The sequence below is a fragment of the Gossypium hirsutum genome, chromosome A10 (genome assembly GCF_007990345.1).
Source record: "Gossypium hirsutum isolate 1008001.06 chromosome A10, Gossypium_hirsutum_v2.1, whole genome shotgun sequence".
NCBI lineage: Eukaryota > Viridiplantae > Streptophyta > Magnoliopsida > Malvales > Malvaceae > Gossypium > Gossypium hirsutum.
The window spans coordinates 49,903,490-49,915,763 of record NC_053433.1 but is presented as its reverse complement, the minus strand read 5'-3'; the positions used below and the strand labels follow the sequence as shown (position 1 = coordinate 49,915,763).

General features: G+C 30.7%; 1 protein-coding gene across 19 annotated transcripts; it reads right to left on the bottom strand.

Annotated features, from left to right (window-relative positions):
* Nucleotides 1-4,349: 4,349 nt before the first annotated feature.
* Nucleotides 4,350-10,638, bottom strand: LOC107910677 (importin beta-like protein KAP120). 19 transcript variants are annotated; one of them, XM_041078466.1, is made up of 9 exons: nucleotides 10,501-10,630; nucleotides 10,223-10,326; nucleotides 10,015-10,127; nucleotides 9,452-9,574; nucleotides 9,304-9,312; nucleotides 8,798-8,862; nucleotides 6,808-6,979; nucleotides 5,427-5,460; nucleotides 4,350-4,689 (listed from the first exon to the last, which is right to left on the bottom strand). In XM_041078466.1, exons 4-9 carry the CDS (start codon nucleotides 9,567-9,569, stop codon nucleotides 4,686-4,688), a joined length of 402 nt encoding a protein of 133 aa, XP_040934400.1. In that variant the 5' UTR covers nucleotides 9,570-9,574; nucleotides 10,015-10,127; nucleotides 10,223-10,326; nucleotides 10,501-10,630; the 3' UTR covers nucleotides 4,350-4,685. The 19 variants fall into 19 exon arrangements, with proteins under 19 accessions (XP_040934400.1, XP_016694106.1, XP_040934401.1 ...); XM_016838617.2 differs by having other exon boundaries at nucleotides 10,015-10,092; XM_041078467.1 differs by having other exon boundaries at nucleotides 10,435-10,622.
* Nucleotides 10,639-12,274: the final 1,636 nt, after the last annotated feature.

Sequence of the window (12,274 nt, the reverse complement as noted above, 5' to 3'; positions counted from 1 at the left end):
GAAAGAGTTGCGAAACAAAAGGGTTCCGTTAGTAAAGGTGTTATGGTTCAAACACGGGATCAAAGAAGCTACTTGGGAAACCGAGAACTCTATGAAAGAACGATACCCAAATCTATTTACCGGTAAGCTTTTCGGGGACGAAAATTTCTTAAGTGGGGGAGAGTTGTAACAGCCCTAATTTAACCCTAGTTGGGAAGTGGTTTCTGGACCACAAAACCGAGTCATAAAAATAATTAACTGTCATATTCTATGTTTATTTTATGTGAATATGAATGTGTGAAAGTTTCATGCATTAATTTTGTCATCAGTATGTGAAATTTTGAAGAAGGGACTTAGGTGAGACTTTTGTGAAATAGGATAGGTAATTATAAAAGGATCTAATTGTGCATGAGGTTAAAAAAATGTACTTGCATGTCAATTAGTCAAAATTTTTGTTAATGGCCGGCCATGTTATGGATTTATGTATAAAATAATTATTTTTGCTAATAATTAATATTACAAAAATGAAATAATGAATAAAGATTAATAAAATATTGGGTGAGTGGGAGGAGAAACCAAAGTTGGTTCATCCTCACTCCACCATTGCCGTAACTTGAGATTAGAAAGAAGAAAAAAAATTTCTTTGTTTGATTTCGGCTTGGAGAATATTTAGAAAGAGGTAAGTACTTTGAAATTCTTGAAAATTTATGTATAATTTTGGTGATTTGTTCAAATTCTATTCATTCCATGAGTTAAATTTTGGGTTGTTTGGAGGTTTGATATTCGGCCAAGTAGTTTGAAACTCTCGGTAAATATTTTTCTTTCTTTCTTTATGTCATTAAAAGGGATTGTATATTAAGATATGAAGAGTGATAAATTGTTGTTAACTTGAAGGTTGAGATTAATATATGTTTAGAGGGAGGTGCCGAATGTTTTAAAAAAAAATGTGTAATTGAGGTTATAACATTCGGTTAAGTAATATGGGTGCTAGCAAATTTAGTATATTGTATAGTTATTAATTTTCTTGTATTAGATGCTTTTTGAAGGCTAATAAATGGCTAATAAGATGTTGTTAGGAAATTTTAGTTAGCTATGTTGAAGCATTCGGTATTTCCTATAATAATAGGTATAAGATTAGAAATTATAGTAAGTAAGTTGTAATCCTATAGGAGCAAGATAGAATCGGTTATTTAAGTAATGGAGTGAATCGGTCATTGTGTGGCATAGATAAAACCAATATGAAATGGTTACATTGATCATGGAATGAAAATCTTTTTATAGAAGTTAAATTTGTTTGATTAGGGCCGAATGGGGTTTATAAAGTAATGACATGTTAAATATTTATTTATGTGAATCCGAGGTTGTGCATAAGACTAGTAATCATTCAATTGTGATAGTCACACATAGGCATAGATATACGAATGCCTTGTGTATGTACCTTGAGTCGTAGAGGCGTTTGGATACATATAGTTAAACTTGTGTATATAAAGCATGGTAAGTTATGTAAATTTTGGTTTGTGTATGCGAAATAGATGTCGGTGTAATAGGCATAAAATAATAACAACAATCGTAGCCTATTCTATAAAACATATTATGTTTCGAAGTTATATGATTGTTTATTGTGACTACTAAACTAAGAAGTAAAGCCGAGTAAATAATTTAAATAAATCTATTTGTTTTAATTAAGCTCAAGAGCAAAAGGGGTTTAAATCAGAAAAGGGAAAGGAGAAAGCAGTCGAGTAGATAATCCGCAACGGTTCAAGCATCCGAGGTAAGTTTTAAGTGGTCACCTTTAAAATATATAAATGATAATGTCTTAGTATGAATACATTAGTTGAATCGTAATCTTTGGTCCCACTTGTAGTAAATTATGTGATAAATGATTTATATGTATGCCATATAGATGAGTGATCACTATAAGTTAAGATTAAATGGTGATATGGTTATATATATATGTATATATTATTATCTGTGTGGGATTTTTTTGAACTGAAATGAAAATGGTCATATTCATATGGAGCTTGTATTTGAATGTAGTAAATGACTGCTAATGTAGTAAGTTGAATGGGATGTGTGAGTATATAATTAAATAGGCAAAATTTATGTGGTATTATATCCGGGTTAAATCCCGCAGGCTTAATGCTGGTATTATATCCGGACTTATAGTCCACAGGCCTAGTGCTGGTAAGAGATATCCGGGTTAAATCCCGTAGGCTTTGTGCTAGAAATTGGAAACGGGTTTTAAAAAAAACCTAGCAGGCTTAATGTCGGTGATTTGAGTAAGGTTGTAATTTCGAATGTTCGGAGGAAACCACCATTGAAATTGTTCAATGCATTAAGTTGTTCAGGTATGTATTATATACCTTTATATGTTAGATTGATCGGAATTGAATCATGAATGTCAAATGAAAAGTATATGTAAAAATCTCATACGTGTATTCGATTATGGTGAAAGGTTACATGAGATGCTTTTCGAGTTCTTATGATCTTATTTTTAATTTCAATAATCGATCTATAAGTAAATTAATGGTTTGCATTGCTTAAAACTTACTAAGCATAGTAATGCTTACTCCGTTACCTTAATTCTCTATTTTGAAAATTTTGTTCGTCAGCTACGGTCTTGGAAGTGTCAAAGTCGAAGTCATCCACACTATCTAAGCCCCTTTTGGTACTCTTTCAGTCGAACTTTGATAATGGCATGTATAGGACTGACCTTTGTTGTTAATTAAGTATCTTTTGGTAATGTATATTCGTATAGCCATGCGAAAATGGCTTGTATATTTTGAGTATGGCGTTACAATCATTTTGTATATATGGTCTTATGATATGATTATTGAGTGGTATGGAATTGTTTGGTAATGATTAGCCATTGGAATGGCTAATCATGATCATATTTGATGCTATGTATGTCAAATTTCTAGCTAATCCATGGAAAACATGAAATAGGTAAAATTTACCACGAAATATTTTTCAGAGAGCAGTAGTGAAGTGAGTCTGAAAAATCACTAAAAATATCAGAAATGGAATTAAATAATGAATAAATTATGGAATCGAAGCTTGATGAGTCTATTTTCATATGGAAGAAGCAAAACAGGTATATGAGTTATATTTTATGAGATGTTTAAATTTTTGTAAAACAGGGCCAGAACGATTTCTGGATCCCCTGTTATAACTTTGGAAATTCACCATAAATTTTACAAAGATAATTATAAGTCATGATTTATATGTACAGATTCATTATTGAGTCTAGTTTTATTAGAGACAAACGGCATAGTCATTGAAGCTCTGTATAGGGAGATATCTGATTCGTAATACACAGAGGTCAGAGTAGTCGAAACCCGAAAAAGGGGAGACTTTAACTAATAAACTGTATTAATTGGCCCGACCAAAAATTCTAGAAAAAAAATTGTAGATAGATATATGAGTCTAGTTTCAGGAAACATTTACAAAATCGAATTTCGAGTTTTGGAACTCGAGATATGATTTTTAAAGTGACTGTGATGCAGTTAGCCAGCTTGTCTAAAAATTTTAAAATGAATTGTATGAGTTATGTAAGTAATGAATTAAGTCCGTTAACACCTCGTGTTCGACTCCGACAACGGTATCGGGTACGGGGCGTTACAATCTCATTCTTAGACTTGGGAAAAAAATTTAAACATAAATATGCCGTTAAATCTTTCAAACAATGACTCATACAAACTGAACAACCAAGTCAGTCTTAATTATTACTTGATAAAGTATTAGAAAATCTTTCCTTTCAGTTGTCAAAATGACTTAACATGTAATCATGCAAAATTCATTTATCATACTAATCAAATTTCATTTCAATTACATTAGATCAAGGTAGTATAAATGTTCCTAATCGAAGGCATTAACTTGATTAACTTTTTTGGGAAAAGAAATCCATCATACAAGCTGATACTAGCAATTTCTCCACTTATCACTACAGGAGAACAGACTTTTAACGACATTTTTTTGGCCTTTAGCGGCACTTTTAAGCACCGCTAGAACTATTAGCGGCGTTTTCACAAGCGCTGCGGTATTTTTTAAAAAAACGCCGCTAAAGACCATGAATTTTAGCGGCACTTTTTTCACAAACGCCGCTAAAGAGCATGACCTTTAGTGACGCTTTTCCCACAAACGCCACTAAAAATCTTGACATTTAGCGGCACTTTTCTCACAAATGTCGCTAAAAATCATAACCTTTAAAATATTATTTTATTTTAATTAAATAATATTTATTTATATGTTAAAATTATATTATGTTTAATTTTTAAAATTTGAACTTTAAACTATATACTTTTAAGGATAAATAAAAAATATTAATTAAATTAAATTTTCCATTAAAATTTTAACTTCAAAACTAAATATAAAAAATAATAAATTTAAATTTAATACATAAACTTTGATTCAATTTGTAATTTAATACATAAAAAAAACATACACACATAGACACAAAGTATTACAATTACTAAAACAAAATTCGTCCTAGTGAGAATATAATGCCAAATCATCATCCCCTCTCATTAATCAAAGGAAAAAGATCAGAAAAGAAGAAGAAACAATATACAACAGAGGGCTGGTTCAAGCTTAGATGCAGCCAAAGTATTACAATGCCAGCATATATAACTTAGTGAAGTACTTTGATCTTGATATTGGTTAAGACTCGTTCCAGCAATAAAGAAAATTGTTAAACGGAATCTCGGTCACCTGATTGAGCAAAACAAGGAAATTAGCTATACCATTTACTATAATGAAAGTGAAATCAGTAAAAAGTAAACCCATAATAAAAAAACTGATGCTAGGCTAATCGTAAATGCTAATGTCGCTGTAAATAAGTGACAGGCATAAGTCCAGTTTCATGTTGATGGACTTGTAAAGGCCTCAAAAATAAAATAAGTAGTATATATGAAAAAGACAAAAAGGGTCAAATGAAGGTTAAAGGAGATGTCATGACGAACCTCACGTGTTTAATGTCTATCTCCTTTCTCAATTTCATGCGACTCATAACATGTTTCACTTTTTTTATTAAGCTAACAAATATCACAGGTTTTTAGTTATCATAATCTTAATTTCTATGTCCAATAGCATTGGTAAAGTAATTATTTTTTATTCAAACAAATTTGGTATTATCTTTAGTCACTTTGAAATGTCTAATCGTTGAAGATGAGCACAAAATGCCATAGTTGCTGAAAAACAAGCTCATGCCAAAGTTTGAACTCTATACCTCTAGCATATAGGGGATCTTGAACCCAAAGTATTGAAAATGCCGATCAAAAGGAAGAGGAGATAAACTTGACGATGAAACTCTAATGGAAAGAAGTTAAACTTTTGGAAGAAAAAAGAAAAAGATATTTAAGGGACTCATGTCAAGAACTCATGTCAAAATCAAACTGGTAATGGATAAACTCGGGACTCATCAAGATAAAAAATAAAAAAGAACCTACCTCGTGCTATTGCATCCTCTTTCCTTCTCAACTCCTGCAAAATATAAAGTTAACATTCAGTTACTACAAGGACAAATTAATCTAAGAGCAAAATGAATAGCAAAATCACCTTACATACAACACAGTTACATATTGTATCTGAACATATAAGAACAAATTACTTGTTCATGCTTATTCAGTTCAGCCTCTTTTGCTTTAAGTTCCTTCTCTCTTGCTTTTAGATCATATATATTTTAATCATATATAAGACAAAAACGTCAGAAAGAAGTCTATGATTTTAATCATTTTGTGACCAAAGAATGGATGTTGGGTAGAAAATATATAAGAAAATGCATTGAGAATCGGACAAATGTACTTCAAAGTTAACATATAAAATTAACATCGAAAAAAATTAACTTTTATGAATGATATAACAGCATAAAAAATATCTTCTATCATATAAAAAACCTCAATTATTGATGGTTTTTTTACTTATTAGTTTTAATTAATCATGAGGTCTCAAAACAACCTGAATTGTTACTAACGCTAGAAACAAGATAGTGGATGTACCTTGTGAAAAAAAGCATATTATTTCTCTTGTAATTTATATGAAAATTTAAACCATTTAAACACGAAATTAAAAGTACAAACACAGTTCCTGCTCAGAGGTCCCCCGGCTAAACAATCAACAGGTTTCTAATTTCAACTTAACATTTGCCCTTCCTCTTTTGGTTTAAAACTCAAAGTTTTTATGATTTTTTTAATATTTTTCTTGTCAAATTTACTGTTAATATTATATTTGAAGTTTGTAACTATCTCTTTCAATAATATTACCTTCAAAATTTAAACATACATTCTCTTTTTAAAATGTAATATAGGTTATCACTTCACTCAATATTTTTTCATCTATCAATTCAAGTTTTTATGACATAGGCAGAATCAAACTAGAAATCTTCTCATAAAATTAGCTACCTATAATTGTTTCAAAGCTACAGCTTAGAGTAAGTCAGTTTCCATATGACTAAATAGTAGACAGTAACCAATCATAGTTAAAAAAGAAAAAAATATATAAGGGAAAAATACTAGATAACCAAATGAGAAGATTTATATCTACACAAACCTCCTTAATAACAAGAAAAACATAAATAAGCAATGAATCCTTCACCAGACACCAAATTCTCAGAGTATACTAATAATAACACACTTAAATACAAATAGAACTTTATGGAAAAGGTTAGAAAAATAGCCATCAATCATTCAAAACTAAGTTATTACAAAAAAAGGCATCTATATAAGCCATCTAGGACGGCTATCAAACCACTGAAACATGAAGAGAAAATGTTCAAGATTAGGAAACAAAAAGCAATAGTATTAATTAGAGCACGAATGCTATATTTCTTACCTTCATTCATGCTAGTTTGATCACCAATCAACTTTAGGAGGAACAGCAGCAAGTCTGGCCAACTTTCTGGCCACTCGTAGACTGCAATAGCTGCTACAGCCATACTGGTTGCTGTGCAAAGTTTTCTATTAGGATCATCCAAAGTTGATAAAAGTAGTCCGCGGATAACTGCCTGACAATATAATCATGATTGATTTAATATGGAGGTGGACAGGGTATATTAAACATAAGATGTTTACAACTTGTTGATTACTAGCTACATTTAGAGGTGGAAAACCCATTCATATGTTTCATCTCAAAATTTAAAGTGAAAATTAAGATAGAGAAAGAAAGCCAAAAGATATGTGTATGTTTGTGTCTAGAGCAGCTCAATAGAAGGTAATAACAAGAAGAAAAACATTTTTTTAACACTTATTGGTAACCATGTATATACATATATTAAACTCATAACCATACAACGATAAGAAAAGAAAAAATTGACTTCCTAGTTTCTCACAATAACTTCTCTTATATATTTCAATCTTTTAAATATCTTTGTGATCTGGACAGTCAAATTATAAAATGGTTGCTGCAGAAAAAATCACAAATCAAACACCGATGCAAGACATGAACTCAAATAGCTTATGAGTAACATGAAATAATCTGCATCATGTGACTAATCATTGGCAGCAAGACGTGTTAGCACCAAACAAGTGGCCCTATATAAGAAATGGACCATGTCACCACAGTATTTAGATTTCGGAAACCGGGAATTTGGGATCCCTTCATTATTCAGATCAGGTTGGACAATCACTTGTGAGTACGGTGAAAAAGCCAAAAATATAACTTATTTGGATTTCAACATTCTCAGACCAGAAAGATCTTAGAAAGGTTGCCATAGGCATGTTTTTCTATCATCCTTAACATACAAATAACAGAGAAAGCATTGATCTGGATGAAGATCCGTCAACAAAAAAACTCGATTTCAAGGACAAACATAGTCGAAAACTGAAACTCGTAAACAAGTCTACCAAATAGCTCGAACAATGATCAAATTCAAGGTTTTGAGAACTGATTTTGAGGGAAAAAGAACAACAGGCGACATATAGGACACAGCAAAACATTCAACAATTCTAAAACAAGTTATTGGTGTTCCATTTCAGGGCTTAAAAAACTCATCAAAAATTTTTAAAAAAAAAACAAAAAGGGTTTTCCCTTTACCTGATGCATGAGAAAGGTCTTCAAGAAGAAGAGGCAAATATCATTATTTGTATAGAAAAATCCCACAATTTCAACAGATAAAACTCCAGATAAAGTTGACCTTTATAGACTTTGCTTCAATGGAGATGAAAATGATGGGATTGACCTTGTATTCAACTAATTAAATACCAATCCTAAAGCAAATATACCTATTCCAAACACTTTAGATTATGCGGTTAGGTATGATTAAATAATCAACGAAGCACAAGGAAAAACACCCAAGAAAGAAGTAAAAAACAAAACCAAAATTGTAAGAAAAAAGAATAAACAAACAAACAAAGAATACCCAGATAAGGATATATATAATATAATAAATGGGTAACTTCAAGGGGCTACAAGAATCTGAACAGATCAATATTCCATTATGACCCAAGTTGTAATAATAAGAGAAGAAAGAAAAAGACCAAATATTAAAAAGCAAATTCAATTTTCTGGTGAGAAACTCACCCTCAAACTGAAACTGAAAGGGTGTTCTTTTTCCTTAAATTGTTTATTGTGACTTTGTGTGTTTTTCTTCTATCTCATAAAATGAAAAACAGGTTTTATTTATTTTATTTTGTTTGTTTTGTCAGAGTCTGCATGTTTATACGATAAGAAAATATCTTTTAAATATCTTCTCACAATAACTTCTCTTATATATTTCAATCTTTTAAATATCTTTGTGATTTGTGATTTGTGATTTTTTCTGTAGCAACGATAAGAGAATGACTTGAATGAAACCAGATCCTTAACCCCAGAAAAGAAAGCATACCTTTTCAATTGACAGAGTTTTAAACAAGGAAGACCTTGCAACAGAAGGAGCTGAATACCTTTCTTCTGCTTACAACAAAGATAGAAATAAACTAAGAAAATTTTCGATTGATCTGCAGATCGAGAAATTTTGGTTTCAAGATTTTGTAGAGAAGTTGATATATAGCAAAACTAGAGTACTTAACAGTATCCTACATCTATCAGTGTGTCCAAATTTTTAAATATGAATGATTTCGAGTTAGTCTCTAAGTTTTTTGGAATTAAAAAAGGAAAAAAGTATAATTTGTTAGTATAAACATGTAGAAGTTTGCTTTCAGAAAACATTTGACAAAAATGCAATTACCATGGACGAATATCACTTCCATTTGCTCGCAATATGTTCTCTCGCATAGCCAAACCAGCAATTAATACATATCATACACTCAGCATTAATTCAAGAAATGCAGTACAAGCAAGAAGAGAAGCCTTAAGTTCTCAACTTCAATAAACCAGTAACTTATGCTTTACCTGCTACTTCTGTCATCAATACAAATTTGTAAAGTTAAGGGTAGATAAAACCTATAGAACGTCATAAGAAACTGTTAAACACAACAAATGCCAACAGACAAAAGAAATAACACAACAGTAGCGGTGAGGAAGCGCGAATTTGGCCGACCTCTTACTTTTGGCTGCTGAAGATAAACATGAACACCTTCGTTGCCCGCTTGCCGTTTCAATTCGGTTGCCTCTTTTAAGAGAATAGCTGCTATTCTATTTTCAATTTCCAAATCCATTTAAGCTGCAATAGCATATTAAAACCCAGATGAATTTAACAGATTTCTCATTGAAAACACAAATTTGAACAGATAAACGCAAAAAAACTATCAAAACCCATTAAAAATCTATGATCAAATATGAAAACTAGGCTCTTTTGATTTCTCCAAAAAAACCCAAAGATTTTAGCATGGAAGACTAACAGCCCCAACACCAAATATAAACAACATAAAATTTTAATTATCCAGGCCATAGCTCAATACATTTATCCTAATCGACAAGCATCGGCACAGAAAAAAAATCCTTTTTTCACTAACCTCAAAACCCAATTAAAAACCAACAATTCACATCGAAAAAAACCCCAAATATGAAATTAAAACCCCTTTTTTTTGCCTCACAAACAACTTGAACAATAAGATTTCTAAGCAAAATAAACATCAAGAATAATAAAATCAGTAAACTTACCCAATCAATTAAACGGCTAATGCGAAATCCAAAATCCAAAATCCCGTTTGTTTACAGAGAGGAAAAAAAGTAATTTCTCTGTAATCAAATAGAGAAAGAAAAGAAACAACTACCTGAAAATTATATCAACCAAAGTAAATTAAAGAGAAGGAGAAGATTTTTTTTATTTTAAAAAAGAGGATTAGGAAAATGGGGAAAAAACACTTGCTGTTTAATAGCTTTTTGAGTGACTATTTTCTTCATGCCAGCAATTTTGGGGGCCTTTTTTTAATTTTCCCATGGCTACAGATTGAAACTTATTACAACAAAAACCTACAAAATAAAAACAGAGGAAGATAAAGGCCCAGATGGAAATCTGAAAATTTAGAACAAAGTGAAGTGGAATATTGCAATGGGTCAATGAAAAAGAAAGAGCATTACAGTTTCAGATCGGTGGAGCACAAGAATGCAAGAAGAATTCGAGATTTTTAAAAGAGAACTATTTACCTGGGAATATTGGAAAGTAGCAAAAGCGGCAGAGAGAAACACCTAAAGGGTTTTGAGGATACCGATTTGGGGGGAATTAGGCGTTTCAGGGGGAAATTTGGGGATAAAACGGCGCCATTTTTTTATTGCATATTTTTTAAGGAGTTTTTCATAAAAACGCCACTAATCTCTATTTTATATTTTATTTTTATTTTTGTATTTCATTTTTATTTGTTATCAATTTTTTTATTTATTTATCAATATTTTTTAAATCTAATATTTAAATATATCAAACGGTTTAGATTAAATATTTTTTAAAATAAAAGTATTAATTGGTTGTATAAAATTTCATTATTTAACAAATATCAAGTAAAGCTTAAATCCTAAACCATTTAATATATATAAAGTTTATCTATTATCTCTTAAATAATTTAAACTATAATCATAATTTTAAGATATTAAAATTAAAATTATCTCTTTTACAATTATATAAGAAATTATTTAATATATAAATTAAAAAATACTAATTAATCTAAATTCTTAATCCCTAAACTCTAAACCCTAAAATCCTAAAATATAAACCATTAACCATTAACCCTGAACCCATAACCCCTAACCCTTAAACCTTAAACCCTAACCCTTAAACTATAATCCATAAACCTTAAAATAGTAACTCATAAACCTTAAACCCTTAACCATATATCCTAAATCGTAAACCCTAAACTATAATGATTAATTGATTCAATATTTTTAAATTAATATTATCTGTTTTACAATTATATAAGAAAATATTTATTATATAAATTAAAAACACTAATTAACTAAACCCTAAACTCCAATCCTTAATCCCTAAATCATAAACCCTAAATCCTAAAACATAAACTCTTAATCCTAGACCCCTAACCCTTAACCCTTAACCCATAACCCCTAAACCTTAAACCCCAACTCTTAAATCATAATCCCTAAACCCATAATCCATAAAACTTAAAATAGTAACTCATAAACCTTAAACCCTTAACCATATGCCCTAAACCGTAAACCCTAAACTATAATAATAATTAATTTAATATTTTAAAATTAATACTATCTCTTTTACAATTATATAAGAAAATATTTAACATATGATGTACATCAACATCCATGTGCTGTTTTGGGGGTTTAAGGTTTTATGGGTTATAGTTTAGTGTTTAGGGTTTTTAAGGTTTAGGGGTTTAGTGTTTTAGGGGTTATATAGATTAGAGTATGATTTTTTGGGGGTTTAGGGTTTTAGGAGTTATATGACTTTTAGCGGCATTTTACAGAAAGTGCCGCTAATGCTCTGGTTTTTAATGGCGTTTTACAGAAAGTGCCGCTAATGCTCTGGTTTTTAATGGCGTTTTACCGAAAGCGCTGCTAATGCTCTAGTTTTTAGCGGCGTTTTATCGAAAGCGCCGCTATTGCTCTATTTTTAGCGGTGTTTTTTGCTAAAACACAGCTATTTATCTGTTTTTAGCAGCGTTTTACCAAAAACGCCGCTATTGCTCTGTGTTTTACAATTTTTGTGGCATTTTTTGATAAAATGCCGTTAAAGCCCTATTTTCCTATAGTGTATGCCTTTACTGATGTCAAATACTTCACGAAGATTTAGAGAAATCTAGATACTAGAATTACCACATTACTATGATCAAAGCAGAAGCATAGTCATACTTGACATGATTATCACAACTAAAGAACACATTGTAGATATGAGCTGTGATTGATAAATTCTGGATATAGATAACAAGAAAACTAGGATCTCCAAGATAGGGAAATCCAA

Excerpts from the sequence above, each read along its gene's own strand:
- LOC107910677 (XM_041078466.1), bottom strand. The coding sequence starts at position 9,569 with ATGGATTTGGAAATTGAAAATAGAATAGCAGCTATTCTCTTAAAAGAG. Across the intron at positions 6,980-8,797 it reads AAACTCTGTCAATTGAAAAG|GCAGTTATCCGCGGACTACT; the intron begins GTATGCTTTCTT and ends TTATATTGTCAG. Across the intron at positions 5,461-6,807 it reads TCAAACTAGCATGAATGAAG|GAGTTGAGAAGGAAAGAGGA; the intron begins GTAAGAAATATA and ends TATATTTTGCAG.